This window comes from Limanda limanda, chromosome 18, assembly GCF_963576545.1.
Source record: "Limanda limanda chromosome 18, fLimLim1.1, whole genome shotgun sequence".
Classification (NCBI taxonomy): domain Eukaryota; kingdom Metazoa; phylum Chordata; class Actinopteri; order Pleuronectiformes; family Pleuronectidae; genus Limanda; species Limanda limanda.
The window spans coordinates 7,976,447-7,995,230 of record NC_083653.1 but is presented as its reverse complement, the minus strand read 5'-3'; the positions used below and the strand labels follow the sequence as shown (position 1 = coordinate 7,995,230).

Genomic DNA, 18,784 nt, shown 5'->3' with positions numbered 1-18,784 from the left:
AGCCGAACTCTGCTGGTTGTCACAGCCCACACACTCAGACGCATTCATACAGAGAGCAGACAGTCAGTGTGAAGAGGAGACCAGGAGGCAGCCCTTCCCTGTGATCTGATGACATGCTGCTATATCTATGCTGCCTATAGCCATTTTCTTAGATGAAGTCCAGAGAATCAGACACATACTGGAGTTGCCCTTTTGCCACACAACAGGAAACTGTCCATCTATTTCAGGTGAGGTGTGGCACCTCGTTAAAACGTGCAGGCGGTAGGATTGAAACATCTTCTGAACAGCCACCCACAATGTCTGGCCTTGAAATATCTCTTGCTGATCTCTTCTAATGAGAAAGAGGTTGTTTTATAAAGTTTTGATATAAAAATCCGCACAGTACAGAAAAAAAATGACAATGGACATGGGTTTTATGGCAGCGGTGTTGGGCATCACCATGGGTCCCACAGAAAGGACAGGCGGCAGAAAAACACCTGTTAATCTGACCCAGAGGACGCATGTTCCTTTCCTCCGGTACATCCACTCCGAGCCTGCGAGACACATGGTGAGCAGGCGGGCAGAACAAATTAAATGAGGCGTTACACTCAATACTACCTCACATTGAGCCGATCTTTCTCTCGACAGCGAGTCTGACCTTTACTGTATAGATGTGCCGTGCATCATCAGATGTTGCATAATGTCTTGGAGGCTTTGGAGAAAACTTAAAAATCTCAAAGCAACTGAGGTAAACAAATATTAGTCATCGAGTCCATGTCGTGTGTGCTTCCAAGCAGCATAGGCCCTTACACAACCGTGAACATGTTTCCCTCTGTGAGTGGGTGAAGCAGCGAGAGAGAGGGGGAGACGATGCAGGTGATGAAGCGCAGCTTGCTCTTGAACTCAACTGTGGAGGATTAGAGTATTACCGAGGCCAAAGGTGGAGGCCGATGAATGCTTTGTCGCAGCGTGTCGTAAATTAAGCAGGACATGCGGTTAAAGCTGTGAGATATTAACCATCAACGCCACAAAGATCCCACCTTCTTTCTGTCAAACAAATGTGACAGTAGGTTTAGAGGCCAGTAAGGCAGATTTTGCTTAACTAATCAGCCATTACTTAAGACTAACAACGTTAGTACTAATTAATACTAACAATATACAATAACAACATTGAGAAGTGATTGAAACACAGACTCAAAGAACCATCTACGGTTTAATTTGAACTCAAATAGATACATTGGAGTATTCACAAAATAACTCAGATATGAAGCTCAGATTCAGCTAAAAGATTTTCAACATTAACTAACAAAGAGGAATTTGACTAATTTATACAATTGGTCTTCAATTGGACATCACTAGCATCTGAGCAGGCTGACCCCACAGTATGTGGACATTTTGCTATTTGAAATTGAATTCAAATGAGCAGGGCTTCTTGTTAGTTGGCCTAGTCTCATACTGGGGGTAATTATTATAAAAGTGTACGCAGTTTACTCTCATGTGCATTGGAGTGACCTGTTGCCTTTACTGGAACATCCACACCTAAAAGAGGAAAGTTACGCTGATGTCTACCTGCCTAGGACACTAAAAACTATGGTCGTTTTAACGGTCAATCACTCACCTGAAGCACCTGGATTTCTCCTGCCTGTGACCGACGGGTTTGTGTGAGTGAGAGAGAATCCTCAATTTAAGTTGTTTATGCTGCTACATGCTTATGTAAGACTTACCCCCTTGTGAAAAAAAGAACTGAGAGAAATTCCCCATTATATAACATTTTTATCTCATCGGCTAATGGTTGATAATCAATTAACAAGCGCCGGTAAGAAATAATTACTTAAATGTACATTCATTCAGCCATGTACCAGCAAATAATTTTGACTTTTGTTAAAGCAGCGACCAGGCCAGTAGAGACCAGGGGTCTTGCTTTTCCATCTCAGACAGCTGGAGACTCGACAGCTCACAGGGGTGTGAGGTCGCTGAGCAGCAAGGAACCTCCAGACTGACAGCACTCAGCTAATGAGACATGCTGTTTGGGAGGAGTTCCATTATTTCCAGCCAGGCCACCACAAACATGCTGTGACACGAACTCTGACTCATCCTGGGTCCAGGTATAACATCAACAGGAGGACAATGAGAGGGTGACATTAACATTGATTCGAGGACTGTCACAGATGACTGAGCAGATGGGAGGGGAAGGAAAGAATGAAGAGTCTTGGCATCGCACTTGTGCTTTTTGTCAAGACCCACTACACCAGAGACAATGGTGAACCTTGCGCTACCACTTATCTAGAAACCTGGACCGGGAGAGAGAGTATCTTTCTTTGCACAGATAAAACACTGGTTTAACTTATAAATCAATGTGGATTAGCTTATCTTTACTTTAAATGTCTTGAATACAAAGAAGCTAGCTCCTAACGGTGAGAGCCAAAGGTTCCCATGATAAGTCAGACACCTTGATGTAGATTTGTCTCAAGAAACAGAAAACTTGGTTTATAGTCAAGAATTAACCATGAAGAACACAATCAGAAATCTGAAAACAGAAAATAAATTACCTTTAAAGTCATATTCTTTTGATGAAACTGCAGCTGCAAAGTGGCGTTCTTCAGTGAAAGATAAAAAAAACAAAGCAAACAATACAAGTGCCACACTGACACTGCACTTCAATATTCACATTCTAGTCTATTCTCTCAGCTGCTTAGTATTCCGTTCCTAAACTAAACTCTAATCTCAACCGGTGTGATTAGGTTCGAGCTCCATTAAAAGACTACAATCTTAAAAAGTATCTAGATAACTACTTTTCAGGCCTCTATCCAAATTCAATCTCAAAAAGGTATATCAACAAGAAATCTACTCTCGGGTTAGAAAATCCATTCTCTCACCTGAAGTCTTTATCACTTTAACACTAACTGGACTCCTCAGAGTCCCTGGGTGGTGGCCTGGGGTCAACTGGAGTTTTCAATCTTATGAGGGGGAAACTTTATTCAGTTTAGGCTCTAATCTCTTTATGGGGATGATAAACGAGCGAGGGATATTAGATATTCTGTGAGGGCAAAGACAATTAACACCATCCAATTTCCTTTAGAAAATTGTGACTTTATTAAATCTGGATATACTATGAGAAATAAATTACGGTTGAGCTCTGCAAATGTTAAAAATGTCTCATAGATTAGATTTCTCAGTACTGAAAAGGTAAAATAACTCTTATTCAAAATATTTCCAGTTTTGGAGCTTGACAATTTTAGTTTGTACAAATAATTGGTGGATGTCACATCAAGGGATGTATTCAGATGGGAAATCATATTAAATCAAGATGATAGTTTTAATGAAGGGGAAGTGACAAGTCCTAGGAATTTTTTGATTTTGAGCAAAAAAATTCTAAATTCTAAAGAGATGTGGTTAACAAAAATCTAAGGAAAACTTAGGGTTAGTATAGAAACACAATTTTACAAAAAGATTAGCTTTGCATTTGATGGAATAAAACCAAGGTTTTACTTCACGCTCCTTGACTCGTTAAGCCCACTTTCTATGGAAATTTGCAGATATCAGCTTCAGCTCTCTATGGCCTCATAACTCTCCCACACTCACTCCTATAAAGCTCAGAGGAATATGAATTCCTACATTCTTCCAAATTGCCAATTTCCACCTTGGGTTCACTGAGCAAGAAAATGACCAGGAATCCCAGAATTCACTTGATTCCCAATTCCCTGAAAAGAAACGCACTCTGTGGCTACCTGACCGGTGCCCTCACCAACAGAGACGTTTCTAAAATTGCTAAGCTTTGCAATGCGTGTGTGTATTTAATGTACTGTGTCAGCAAGCATCAAATCACATTATACAAGTGCATTACACTGAGAAAACAAACTAATCTCCTTGTTGCGCACATTGTTAAATTGATACAAGAGCTTATTTGACAGCCCTTGCTGGGATTTTGATTGTTTTTCTTGTTGTCTTTATTTGTCCTTTCTGAGGCACTATAATGACAGTTTCGAAAGGTGCTGTATAAATGGAATTATTAATGTTTTGACTGGGTACACGGTGGACACAGACATAATAAGACTGGGGAACAGGATTTCATGAACAGTATTAAGCTGTTTTCAGACATGAGTGTAAAACCCGAAGAATTGTTTCCAAGGATGTCAGGTAATGATTGGATTTTGCTTCACACTGTGTTCTTGGATATTTCTATGGAAGGTTCACAAAACCCAGATAAAAAACCTAAACTTTAGAGAGGAGACCTGCCTCCCTGGTTACTTTAGCAGCTCCTCCTTGTTCAATTATTTCTTGGCGATATTTACTGATCTAGACAGGAAAGGTGAGAAGAAAGAGAGGTGTATGACCAGCAACAAGGGGTCGACTTGTGGACTTTGCAGTTATGTGGATTGCACCATCAACACCAGGCCACTGGGGTGCCCTAGGAAATGGTTTATACAAGAATGGCAGACTGTCAGTGCTGCAGTCAGCTTGTCTCAGACATGAGAGGCTGCAATCAGGGTTTGTGCCCCCAGGCTGTGACTGGACATTTGATTGCTTTCATTTTGGCATGGAAGATGCAGCACACAAAACAGGTTCCTTACACCTCCACAGCTCCTCATGAAAACTACTTTATTTTTGGTGTTTAAGATTTGATATGAAGTTGAGGTACAACAAAGACCAATTAATTCAATAATTGAAGACAAAAAGCAAAATAATGGTCTTTTTACACATCACATTTTATGTAGATATTACAGTTAATGAGTAGATACAAGTAACTAATTTGAATAATGAGTTTTGTATTTTATTATATTTCTTCGGTAAATTAAATTCAAGCAAATATATAGAACCTGAATTCATAATATCCAACTTTTAACATAAAATATGAACATAGAAGCACATGTTTTTTGCATTGGTTATTCCGTAAAATAAAAGTTTTCCTGTCAGCACATATCAGCAAACACAAACGCAGATACCAACATGACTCTAGCATATACTGTAACCGAAGGGGCCTGGTTCACATCAGATGTATGCCAACAAATCAAATTAATCGAATTGCTTAAAGATAATGCAAGTATGTCTGCAACCCAGAAAGTCCACGATAAACTGGATCCACAGAGTTTCATTAAATTCTGAATTATTTTCTGTTCAAAATGCATTTTCCTTCACGTCCATTCAACATACAACAAGAGGGAAATTCCAAACCGAAATTATCTGGTTGTCCTGGAGTACAAATTCCACGCCACAAAAGGGGGTCTTTGTAAGATAATTGGACAAGTGGAGGAAGCAAAAGGAATAAACAAACCTATCTGGTGAGAAAATGCCGACATGAATATGTAAGTGTCAGAGATGAAAAACAGCAGCCTAGCAACAGACAAAAGCCATCACACAACTCAAGCTTGGAACTGAAATATCCCCAAATGGAATTTCTGCTCGATATGCCATGCATAGGAGACTTGTGCTGCAATGAATTAATGAGATAGATTCCAGTTTCCTACTTCTCATGTCCCGTACAACAGAGATATGACTGTATGGGGAGCAGATGGCCGACGAACAACACAATAGCACAGTCAGAAAGCAGCCGTGGTCCCGATGACTTCATTTCTTCAGTATCTTCATCAACACGAACCCCCAAAGAGTCGGGGGTGATCTCTTACAAAAGGTTTTTAGAGGAGTGGGTGGCACAGGGTTAGATCAGGGATAACCAAGCCATTCATACCAAGAATTTACTAGGTAAAAAAACCACACAGATAGCAGTGTTGGCAGAGGAAGACGAGAAATGTCTCAAACTTCACCCCCTCCCTATACTTTGATCATTTGTGAATGTGCAGAGCCAACATTTCCGACTGATCTCGGCCCGAGCAGAACATGAAATTAATGCGCTCTGACCTCCCACAGACGGATATTAGGGCACAAGTGCAGGCCTTAGGAGGGCTGAGCAGCTATTCAGAGGATAAAAGCCCTGCTGCCCTCATACTGTGAACTGCACACTGCTATAACCGGAGCTGTGATCATTTATTATCTTACAAATTCAAGAGAAAAGGCTAAACACAAAACTTATTCTCATGTCAACTGGAATAGTGGTAAAGAGTGACAGCATTTTACTCTTGGTATTATCGAGCAAATTACAGAAATGCCCGGAGCTAAGCTAAGGCCCACAACATCTATGAAATCATGTCTGTTCCTTTACTTACAAAAGCAAACAATAAAGACTTACATAAGCAGTGTATTGAAATGCTCTACTCAGATGCCATCTCTTCATATGAAATGTGTATTCAGTAAGGCAGAAGGCAATAAGTTTCAGTTGATGAATAACACACACAACAGGTTCCGGCAGCAGAGATTCATGGTCATGGCTCGCTGCATGTGTTTCACCAATCAGTGGAACCCAGCAGTTCAAACTGCTAATGATCATTTCCAATATCAATTAATATGTTGATTATTTTTCTTGATTAGACAACAACTTGTTTGTTCCATAAAAGTAAAAAAATAGATTTAAAAGTCCCACATATACCTGCTAATTTTGGTGTAGAAGAGGTATAAGACAGTTCCCTGGGCTACAACAATTTTATATTTACCACAAAGAACAACCTTTTAAGGGGCCAGTATTGACATTTAGAACCAGCTCCAATGGTCAAAACTGAATCAAAGATCCTGACATCCTGTGGATGAAATTCTTGGTAGACTCCAAAAAACAAAGTAAAAAGATCATTTCGGACATATTTGCTCAACATTCACACACTTTTACATACCAGAATGCATCTGGAGGGACATGCTACTAAGGTTTACGACACATGGCCGGACAATCATCAAAAGGTCCCTCCTGGTCTGAAATTAGCAAATGTCCTCTCCTGAATCTGAGGTGTAACAAATGGCAGGAGACAGCATCAAGGACTGTGGCATATTACTTTTCATGGCTTACCCCAAGGGGCCCTGTTTCCATACTCAACCCAAGAATGCACCTTCTTTAAGACACCAGTCCGAGTTGAGTTCAGTTGCATTTGCTCTAGCACGTCTCCCGGTATAAACAAGTCAATTAAAGAACTGCCGCCCTGAAAAACAGTTACCAGTGAGGTAGCTGTGAAATTACTTTCTCACAAACTCAAAGAGAGAGAGTTCACCTCACCTTTCTTGCTGCATGAATGTCAAAGAAGGGCTTATTCCGGACACTGAAAGGTTCCTTGGTTTTGTCGATCTGTCCCGTCTTCATCTTTTCAAGCCGCGGAGATATTATCTCCTTTTCCATGCATAACAGACGAATGTTGAAATCACACTGGCCAACAGCCTGCCCCTGGAACACAAAAGCAAACATTTCTTAATGTACCCCGAGAAGGTAATTGATGTAAACATGTATTTAAGAACATTACATTCATCCTTTGACATAAATCTGATAACTCATTTTCTCATAGACTTCTATAGAAAGGAATTGTTTACAACCAGTGGAGACGTCCTCTGCTGGTCATACAAGTTTTAGACGCTTCAGCTTTGACTTCATTTTCTGGACGCAAAGTCTACGTCCATTTTTACATGCACATGCAGTCTATGATTTTCTTATATCTGATTACTGCGCTTTTACTTTTTCGCTATCATATTGTCTTTCGGACTTAGGGAAGTTATTGGACGTGTTTCCAGTAATTTCTGCCTGTACGTGGATCTTTCAAGAAAACAATAAATGCAGCCCTAACTAGTAACAAAAAACCTTGTTGTACATAATAACATCCAGCTTTAGATGTCTCATTTACAGCTACACCATAGGTGAGCAGTACAGTGGGCAATGGAAAACAAGACCTCAGCATCAGTGGAGCCTGGGGGAATATTATAACACAGCACAGTGGAATTAGCTTTTTTTGTCACTATGACAACCGCTTCTTCCCATGATTGGCCACACGTGCACAGTCGAGCACAGCAACCGGAGCCCCATCACTGCCTCTGAAACAGACAGGGCCACTAAGGCGGAGCAAAGGGGGCATCGAACCCATCTGGTGAACCACAGAGACGGACGCAAAGGGGGAAAAAAACGCAATGACAACAAAACTTCAGTTCCTGCCCCCCGGCTATTAATAAAGAAGCTCAGAAGAAAATGAGAGCAGCCAAGCGAAGCGACACAGCCCAACAGCACTGTATGACCACTTGAAAGTGTTTAACGGTGCAAAGGAGTTGTGATGAAACCACCCTGGTACCGCACGGTCAAACCACCACTTATCTCCACGGCTAAATTGAAAAAAGTGATTAAACAAAAATGTCTCACTGGTTTCACTTTTGTCAGAACAAAAAAAAAAACAGAAATGAGGAGAAAAGTGAGTTCTGTAACTCTGCCACATGGACGGAACGCAGGACAACAATTTGACATTTAATATTTCTCACAAGTTATTAGAGAGAGAGAGCGAGCTCAAACTCAGCAAACAAGCTGACATTTCATTTGTGCCAAGAAAGAATTTCCTACGTCACCTGGATAAGTCGGGCAGAAAAGATCATTTAAAAATAACTTCCAACAAATACTTTCTGACAGCTGTAATCTACCGAACACACCAGTATCCTCAGCAAAGTAAATTCGGGATAATGTTTCCTCAATTGAAGGTTGTTTTCCTATGGAGGGCCCCAGGGTACTATTTTAGGACTCTTGATTTTTCCTTATGTAAACCATCTTGACATTAGTATCTATGTTTTGTTTGTCTTATAATGATTCTCTTGATATTCAAAGTCTTTTTGTTCACTGTAAAGTGTGTGTTGTTTAGAATGTTGAATGTAAAATGAAAGGTTGAAAACAAATGTGATGTTACATTGACACCTGTATTGTTCTGACACCAGGGGGTTGTGGATCAATACAACTTAATCTATATAGAGAGGAATCGAGCAGGTAGATGCATTTGTATTCTGCTTTTATTACTGTTTGGTAAAGACCATGTCTCCTCTCCAGAGCTTTCTATAGGAATATTGGAAGTGGGGGTAGGAAAAGATTCTTGTTCAAAGTGGATGAGGAGGTGGATGAACAATAATGAGTCAAGATTAACTACAAATACAACATTGTACTGACTTGTGAGTCATAAATATCCCAAAAAAGATAAATTCAATCAGAGAATGGATGTCCTTTTGTGAGCAAGTACAATAAAAATCTTATAAACATATACATATAAACAGCAGGGTGCAATTATGAGACTGTATAACCAGAGAAAATAAAGTGTTGCAAGCTATGTGTACTGATGTTTAGTGAGATAAAAACACAATCATTACTTTTAAAACATGGTGGGAAGCCTGACTGCTTTGTTTTTCATAAGGAGTCCTTTTTGTACTTATTATTTCTCCACAATATAGAGATGATTTGAAAAAATAGCTCTCAGGAGGAAGAAAATTGCATTCAAGCTGTTATATGTAATATGAAATACACAGTTTGGAAACCAACTTCAACTAATATTCGAGTTTCACAATTAGAACTGCATGTGGTACGGGAGGATTCTGCTTTACTCCAGCTCATTTAGTCCAGTTGACCAGGTTCAACTTAGAAATTAAGCAATTAATAGATCTCAGGGAATTTAATCAAGGAGTATTTTGATAATCAACGCAGCTTTTAGTTGGTTTTTAATGTGAAAAAGCAAAATATTATCTGGTTTCGGAACCTCAAATTTGCTGCTTTTCTTTATTTAATATGAATACCCCTGCTGAGGAGGTTATGTGTGTCTGTTGGTTATCTACAGGACTGATTACCACGGAACTTGGTGGAAGGATGCAGTATGGGTCAGGAGAGAACCAATTAAATTTGGGTGCTGATCCGCATCAGAGGGCGGATCCAGGAACCCCCCCCCCCCTCCCACACCTTTTTCAACATTGGGAGACAGGGCGTTTCTCAACGTTGTACTTGATTTGTCAGAGAATAATTAATGGATCATGAGGAAAAATATCAGGCCTGCTTAGAATCTGGAATCTAAATGTGGTTTCAATAGGGGACTGTTTGGTATGTCTCATTGAGTGAGTGCCTGTCTGTAATTAACCTTTGGTGTTTCTATGATGAACATTTGTTTGACTAAAATCAATTAGTTATTTAATCAAAAACTTTATGAAACAACCTTTCCAAAACACAACTAAAAAGAAAAAATTTATTGCAAAAAAAATGTAAATGCCATAAGTAGATAGTGAACCAAACTGGGTAAAAAAAAAACGGATATTGGCTGCCTGCTATGACTTCATTGCTCATGTTGCACCATCCTGGATTTCTAAGTAGGCAATTGTTTGCCAATGCATACGCTTGATAATGGAGCTGAATGCTGTGACTGTGTCTCCACGACTTTGTTTTTGAGTCTGTCCAACTCGTGTAATGCATCCCTAACAACTCTATATGGACAATCCATCAACCACTATTAAGGTCACAGGCAAAACAAAGTTCCAGATCTCATTTAGGCTTTACTTAAAAGAGTGCAGAAACCACACAGCACTCTCCTGGAGCAACAGCTGGTATCATTTCCCACACACTCTGCACCATCTGTCATCTGTGTCACCAGGACAGAACGAGATGTAAGTGTGGATGATTCAAGGCATGTGCTGTCCATGCCTGCTCCTTGGGGAAAACGCAGCAAATACGTGGCTTGTTAATCCAACATTAGAAGGAAAAGATTGATTATTACACCTATGAAATCAGACCGTATTATTTATTTTTTTACTCAGCCAAGGAGGTTATGTTTTCCCTGTCCAAAAATGATTTCCAGGAAACTTTATGGAAGGCTTGGACAAACACAGAGAAAGAACTCCTTGAAAATTTGGCCCGGAACCAGACAAACGGGCATATCCAGGAGTTTTTAATGACTTTCTTTAACATTTCGAGATAAGGCCATTTTATTTTTCCATTTTCCCAGATTTCCCAGGGAAAAATTCATGGATCTTGATGAAAAAAAACCCAGGCACATTAAGGGGACTGATATGTATGAATGTGTGCAATCTGGTGCAGCTTGATTGAATTTAAGAGGATTTTTGGACCTGGGTGGCGGCATGCGCTCTCAGGGGTAATGTGTCTCGATAGCTTTTGGCTGCCATTTGTTCTGCTCAATATTCACTCACTATCATCACTGTGGGTTTTATTTGCATTCTGCTCATTTTTTGACAAGAAACGGCATGAAATTGCTGATTCCAATCTTTAAAATATAATATGTGTCTATTAATATATGAAGTTCTATAGATTCTTTAAATAATATTGATTAATACAACACAATTAATCCACAGATGCATTCATCACCAATGGACACTCGGCTTGAATAAGAAACTTAACCGATTGTGCCAAATCCAACATGAAACAGTGCAATGCATTACATAACCCACTTCAGGTTACGTTATGCAGAATGCATAAGAAATCTACATATAACACACATTAAATATTAAACGTGAGGGATGCAGAATCAAGAGAATCAACTGAAGAATATGGCAACAACTGTAAAGGATTAATTATCGGTCTGATGGATTATTCTGTGTTTTTACGATAATAAATGGTATTATAAACGGCGTGTCTCAACAGAGAAGAACAATTTAGTGGAGTTCTAAAGAGTGAATATGGGAACAAATAACCTGCCTACAACTTAATTTGATCACCATCTATCAACATTAAGAGCAGGGACTCCTCTCTCTTTCCATTCTTCTGGCTTTGGGTGACGGTTTGTGTCTGAAACTCTAGACTGAAAGGCTGTAGGCCCCAGTTAATGACAACAGTCTATCTAGTTATTATGCAAGAACCTCCAAGGTTTTTTCTTCCTGCTCCTTTATGAGTCACTTTAATGAGGAGATGGGCTAACCTGTCAGATAAGCTTCCAAACCACCACAAAAAAAGTTACCCATGGCGAAGAGTTGTCACATCACGACAGCACGCTTTAAAGGGCTGGACTATAATTCAAAGAAAGAGAAAATAACTGAATCACAAATGTCTTCATTCGTGATTTTCTCATTATCTTCATATTATTAATCCAATAAAACAACAGTTAAAGGGATTAACTTGAAAATAAAGACAGTGAGAGTGGTAGGGGTTCGAGCCTGACAATAAAGTACATCAGTATACGACAGAAAATTCATTGCACTGGCCGAAATTTACTATAATTATCCCCATAACAACCACTTATTTCTTTAATCAATGTCCCAATGTCCCATGAGGGTGGAGACTGATGTCGCAATCACAGGCAAAATTTGGATTGGAAAGAGATTTATGAGTAAATGAAAGCAACTGCGGTTTAAGTCACTAGACGCCAACACAAATTCAGCATTAGAACTGCAGGCACACAAACTTGAACTGTGCTCAGCATGACAGCAAACTGCAGGTGAAAAGTGACTTCAGAGGAGCTGCAGTGCCTCATAGGAGTGATGCTGCCGGTGGTTTGAAAAGAGTGACGCAGCCTAGTGACTATTCATAGTCCTGCAGAGATCCAGAATGTACCTATTCAGACAAACTTTTCTAGCAGACGTAAACAGGGCTGATGGAAGAGTCCCTGAACAGATCAGGTTCTTACTCGGACCGTTATTAGCACTAATGTCTGCTCAGCTATTCATCTGATGTTGACAATTATTTTCTCTTAAGCTGCTTTGAGACAAACACTGAAGTCCTGACAGTTTCCTGAAATGTTCTAGGTGTGAGAGCGCAGTTAGTTGCTCCGGACATTTTTCGAAACTTTGTTCTGCCATCTCCCTTAAAGCAGCTAAACTTATTAAAGTTTAGCTGCTTTCAGACATGCACTGAACTCCGGATAATCTCCTGACATTCTCCGGTGAGAAAACCTTCCACATGCATAGAAGACACAGACAAAGATGTCAAGAGAGCTTTTGGTGAAATCTGCCAATGCTGGTGTTGATGTGCTGGAAACAAAAGCAGGGGATCTCCAGAGCAGAATTTAAACGTTACATCCGGCTTCCTGCATGTTGCTGCACCCTCCCCTGAAAGCCTAAAGAGATTTCTGTGTTGTTGTGAATATGTGCAAGCACAGAATGTCCTGCTGCATTGTTCAAATGTGAAAGGCAAACTCCGACTCAATGCGCAGATTACCCACCACGGCAAAAGGCACACACTCCTCATTACACACTAATCAAAAGCGTACCAGTGATGTGTTTCTCCCTGACTTTCCAAACAAGCGAGGTGTCACGTAAGGCCACAGGCCTGGCAGGAGGCGTCCTCTCCCTCCTGCAGCATTTCCATCCTCGATCTCAGGATGGAGCCTCTGTGCCATGGAGCAGCCCAGCACAGATAATGGTGAAGGCTAATAATGGCCAGCGAGGATCAATACAACAGCGCTTTGGTGATGGCTAGGGGGGAGGGAGGGTGCTGTGGTGCATGTGGAGCTGCTAACCTCTGCACCATCTTACAAAGACGTTCCCTTCGCTACAGGAGACTTTATTGAGCCGCTTGCTTGTGCGATCCTCTGATCGATGGAGAAAAGGAGGCGACAGACAACTATAATGGCCGGAGTAACCGCCCTCACCCGCTGCCCGCTCCTCGCCCCGGAGCCCGAGGCACTCATCAAGTTTTTATAAGGAAGAAAGCAGAGGCTTGCTCAGGGCAAAGTGTGAGCTCATTTGTCTTGGTGCCTGCCTGCATTAGCATTAGCAGCACGCACATTGGTTGAAGGGATGAAATCATTTACAGAGTGGTAGCAGTTAACAACCTTGTAATGTTGTCCTCTGGGCTGTGCAAGAGAAATGGCCGAATCAAAATGACGTGAGAGGAGAAATATGCTATTTTATTATTTTATATACAAGATAAAATTATATACACACAGGAGACACCTGAGGAACTACTACTTGCAAACTATAACTCGCGGGGATGGACTGACTCAGGTGAAAGAAAGTGAAAGGTTTGAATCAATATTTAATTTTAGTTCTAAGCAATTGTCATAAAAATAGGTCAGAGCTTGTGAAAACCGGTTTCTTAGGTAAAAACTTCAGAAACTTATCTTATAAATATTCTGTATGAGTCGTAGTCAGTTGAGACTCAATGCTGTGGTCGAGCCCAGTGTGTGACAGGGCGTGAGGGTCAAGCAAAGTCGTGCTCCTTGCTCTAGCATCAAGACTGACAAAGTGCTGATGTCCCTTTGCACATACTACAGAGCCTGGATGAACCAAAACCGGATCCCACAAGGTGCTGTTTGTTTATTCTGCCTGAGAACTTTATCTGGCACATTTTCAGGGGGGACAGGTCAATGGAAGACAGGAAATTCTTAGACGGCCGAGCTACTCACATTGAATTTGATGATGTCGTATATCAAATAGCGGGGCACCGGCTGACCGTTCACCTTGTCGATGATCATCTCCTGCATAGAAAAAGACAAGAGTCGAGTCAGGAGAGGGGACGGAGAACAAAAGAGAGGCAAAGAGACACACACCTAGTAAATGAGACGAAGATTTAGGATGGGATGGAGAAGATGAACAAAAATACAGAAAGAGTCTTGGTGCTCTTTATATCACAGCAAGTGGAAAATGGTGTCTGTGCGTAAGTCCTTATGTAGGATGGGACACTGGGGGGGGTTGAACACTCTCAAGTGGATGTATGTTCAGAGAGGGAGATAGAGGGAGATGCCGGCGGGGATGGGAAGGATAGCAGGGAGTTAGGGACGTGCACGTGTGTGTGTGCACGTGGAAGGACATGAAGCAGAAATAGCGCTGCACATCCATTATGTAAGACTCGAGTTGAGAGGCAGGTGCAGCGCTGGTGCAGGACACCTGACAGACACACAATTAGTTTTCAAAGAACTGTTACACAACAATGCAACACTATGACCTCAGAGACAAATGTGTAAACGTCACCGCTGCGGAAGTATCCAAATTGAAAGTACGACCTAATACTTCACCTGGTATAGTTAAAGAGTGAAGTACTGCAGTTAGAAAACTATATTTATTACCTTCACCCTCATCAAATATTTAAGTGAGGAGCTGCACTCTGCTGCGGTAACTGATGGGCAGAGGACGAGTCGGTAAGACGTCAGGATTCAGTTTTCCATTCTGACCACAGACTAGAGCTGGATGATATGACTTCCAATCAATATCACCGTTATTTCAAACATTTGCCTCGATTATGATTAATTGATGATTAATTAATTAGTTAAATAACCTTTGGGCTCATTACTCAGTGTCGGTCAAAAAGGGACTCTGGTCCTCTGCTCTTTTCGTATCACTCACACATACAGTAGAACTGAATTTTTTTTATATATATATAAACTTTGGCTTTTTAGTTGGGCCCATGTGGAGGAGGCAGGTTTTTTCCGACCACACACAACACTAAACTGCTGCAGCCAGACAGGTGGCGATGAGAGGGGGAGTTAATGGGAGGCATGTATTACAAACACTTGGGGAGAAGTTGGAGGGAGGAAATTATATTCTTCCCGGAGGCTGCCACCCTATTTGCATCTGGGGCTCTAGACTGTTGCACGGGAACACAGCAGTAGATGAATGCATTAGATGAATGCCAGGAATTCAATCTATACTGCACATTCATAAAATATTGGACCACAAGCTGATGTAAGGCTTATTGGGAACTGCACAACAAAATAGCATCAGACAAAGACCAGTGCCTTCGGGCTATAGATGAAACATATCAGACGACACAGCTCGGCTGCTAAGGGCTCGCCGCTAACAGCCAAACACGCCTCTCTGAACGGAGAGCCAGAAGCGTCAACAGATGAATAAACACAAGTCAAAACAAAGCTTGTAGCAATTTAGAAGCACATCCGCACAGCTCCTCCAAACGGAGAAATAATACGCTGCAATTAGATGTCCTGCCTAAGTGAGGAAACTAAATCCACCGCATCAATCAGCAGCTGTTCAAAGAGGAAGCGCGCTCCTATTTTAGATAAAATTGCTTAGCAAAAACAATGAGGCAACTGCAATCAACAGCACTGGAACACCAAACACAAAAACACAGCCATATATTTATTATCAAATCTCATCTGAGTACATGAGCATGCAGCAATTTCCAATCCTTGCCAATACTTTAATTTAGGAGAGTAACAAATGATGCATGTGCACCTGCTGCTGGGGAGCAGCGGGGACCTATAGGGACCTTTGAGACCTGAACCGCAAAAACAAGCCGATAAAAGCCTAAGCCTGGTATTACAGGGAAGGGATAAGTCACCAATCCCAGGTGTCACCCCAGGGAGCTCAAAGCTGAGAGTACCAGAACAAAACAGAGCGGAACAAAGACGCAACATCGCCAGAAAACTGTAAAACATTCCACTAGCTATTTCTCCACAACATGGAAGATCACTTTTAAATCTGCCGACTTTGACGGGCTCTGCCGACAGACCAAGACGAGCTCTTCTTTCACCTAAAGTCTGGCGACTGATGTCAATTACCTGCAAGACTGAGCAGCAGGAGCAGAATGGGAATGCTACAAAGTTGGAGATGGAGGGGTCATGCAATTCCAGTCAAGAGAAGAACAGGTCGACTTATGGGATTTTCAGCAAAGTTGGAAGAACAGCTTATGTGGCACAATGTGGAAAATTGCAAAAATCAAAGTATAAGCCAGGACAATAACTCACCCCATCCAAAAGAGTATTTGCTAAGTGGTGCCGTGGATCCTTCCGGAAAGGAAACTCTAGGTTTGCTATGTGGAACACTGAGTTGTCTCTGTCGATCATGAATACTTCATTTTTTCCATTGATCAACATCATGTACCTGCAGGAAGAGAGGAGGAAACGTTAAGCAGCTGTAATCACAGTGTTACTAATAATGAAATGTTATCTGTTGTTTTTGAGTCATTGTTAAAAACAATACAACGGATAAAGTAAGCATTTATTGGTGAGAATGATTTTATCTTTGTAAGACATAGCCTTGAGCTGTTGCACCTTCATTATCTTAAACAGTGTGAATAGAGCTGGTGACTGTTTGCTGAGAAACAGACCCACACAGGATTCAATAGAGTATTCTGTGAACTGTGGCACAGCACAACTGTAATGCAGAAATTGTTCATTTGCATTGAGGCGGTGGTAATAATGGTTGCTCATTAAGACATTCAGACATTGTGACATTTACACAACACAAGGTTAGAAAACATTCTCTGAGGGCGACCTGGTAGCTGATTGGTTCGGCTATGTACATCTGAACGTAATTGACCTGAGCAGCAGCCATTTGCTAAAGGTCATTCCCTTTCTCTCTTTAACCATATTACTGTCAAGTTGTCACTGTCACATTTATTTATATAGCACATTAACAACAGGGGCTGCAGCAAAGTGCTTAGCAATCAAAACAAAACGAGTGTGGAGAATATAATTGAAAAACAATGCAAAAGAATGCCGTAACAGACAGAGATAGATCAAAGTAAATACGATAACAGAATCATAATACAAAGGCTGAAATAAAAGTAAGATTAAACCATCAATCAAACTTTGATTTAGATCAATTAAATTATTGATAGAGGGACAGAACCTAATATGGGAAAAGGGACTTTTCCAGAGCTTGGAGGCAGCAACAGAGAAACCCAGTCTGTCTTTCTATTCTCTAGCGACTAAAGACAATTTTAAAAATGAAATATAAAAATGGAATACAATCTCAAAGCCCCTTCTTCATCCTGTCAGGCTGGACTGAGGACAGACGCTACATTGCAAAGTGGGGTTTCAAAACGAAACAGGCCAGGGCTATGTGGTTAGCATGCTGACTTCAGTAAAAGAAAAGGAGTTGAAGTAAGACCTGCTCGTGACAAGTAAAAGGATAAAGTCTAATCATGAACTAGGGATGCACCGATCCGCCTTTTTCACCTCCGATACCGATATCTGAGGTTTAGTATCGGCCGATACCGATCCGATACCGATACTAATTAAACAGTCGGATTCCCATGGTCCGCACCAGTTCCAAGTCACCCGCGGGCGAGTTCACCAACTTTGCAGCTCCGCCGGTCCCGTTCAAACTGAGCAGGGCGGGAGATCCGGACCGGGAGCGGGACCCGGAGCGGGACCCGGACCGGGAGACGGACCGGGAGCCGGACCGGGAGTCGGACCGGGAGCCGGACCCGGACCGGGGTTCACAGCCGCCCGGGGGAAGCTAGCGGCGGCGACGTGCGGAGTGGGCAAAGTTCCGGGTCCCGGTCCAGGTCCCGGTACCGGGGCAGCAGCACCAGCAGCCGGCAGCCCGGTTCCGGGGAGCACCGCGGCCCCGGTGGAGGCGGCTCGGCTCGCACCGGGAACCAGGGGAGAGGCGCCGGGCACTGTCGGCTCCGCACGGCGTGTTGCTTGCGTATGACGTCACTCACAGCGCACAGCATAGAATTACACTGAATAGATCAGCCGATATGGATCGGCCCATTGTCACCGATACCCGATCTAGAAATTTCTTCAATATCGGTACCGATCCCGATACAAATATCGGATCGGTGCATCCCTATCATGAACATGAATCATTAGGGCTAGACTAGGGTTGCAAAGGGGCGGAAAGTTTCAGGTAAATTTTCCTTGGGAAGTTAAGCTCGGGAATTTGGGGAATTTTGAAAAAAAAAAAAAATAGGCAAATTAAATGCTGAGTAATAAAAACATCATTTAAAACTCTATTTTAAAGATGAATGGAATGCAGCACACGCTGCACGTTGAATTATTTCAACCCTCCACTGTGCATTCTTCCATCACATGCACAGATAATTCCCAGCATCCTGCACACTACAGCAGAGCTATGAAGGACTGCTGTAGTGAGCAGGACTAGTCAGGTAAGTTTCGATGTTATTACTGGGGAAAATATACAAGCATGCTGATTGAGGATTGTTCATCTAGCCTATTTCCATTCATTTATCCATCAATTGTAAAATATGTTTACAGACGATTGCAATTGTTTGGCTAACTATTTATATCTCTGGCATTGCATTAGTGTTTTTTTACAAACTTTTTTCTCATCTTATTCTACA

General features: G+C 41.6%; 1 protein-coding gene across 2 annotated transcripts in view; it reads right to left on the bottom strand.

The window, feature by feature from the left end:
• Window positions 1-18,784, bottom strand: part of rngtt (RNA guanylyltransferase and 5'-phosphatase) — a 71,385-nt gene that overhangs the window by 31,510 nt on the left and 21,091 nt on the right. For both annotated transcript variants that reach the window (XM_061091146.1, XM_061091147.1), the window contains exons 9-11: window positions 16,437-16,572; window positions 14,142-14,213; window positions 7,073-7,237 (exon numbers count right to left, since the gene is read on the bottom strand). In XM_061091146.1, the coding sequence (XP_060947129.1) occupies window positions 7,073-7,237; window positions 14,142-14,213; window positions 16,437-16,572 (373 nt within the window). The remainder of the gene's footprint in view (window positions 1-7,072; window positions 7,238-14,141; window positions 14,214-16,436; window positions 16,573-18,784) is intronic.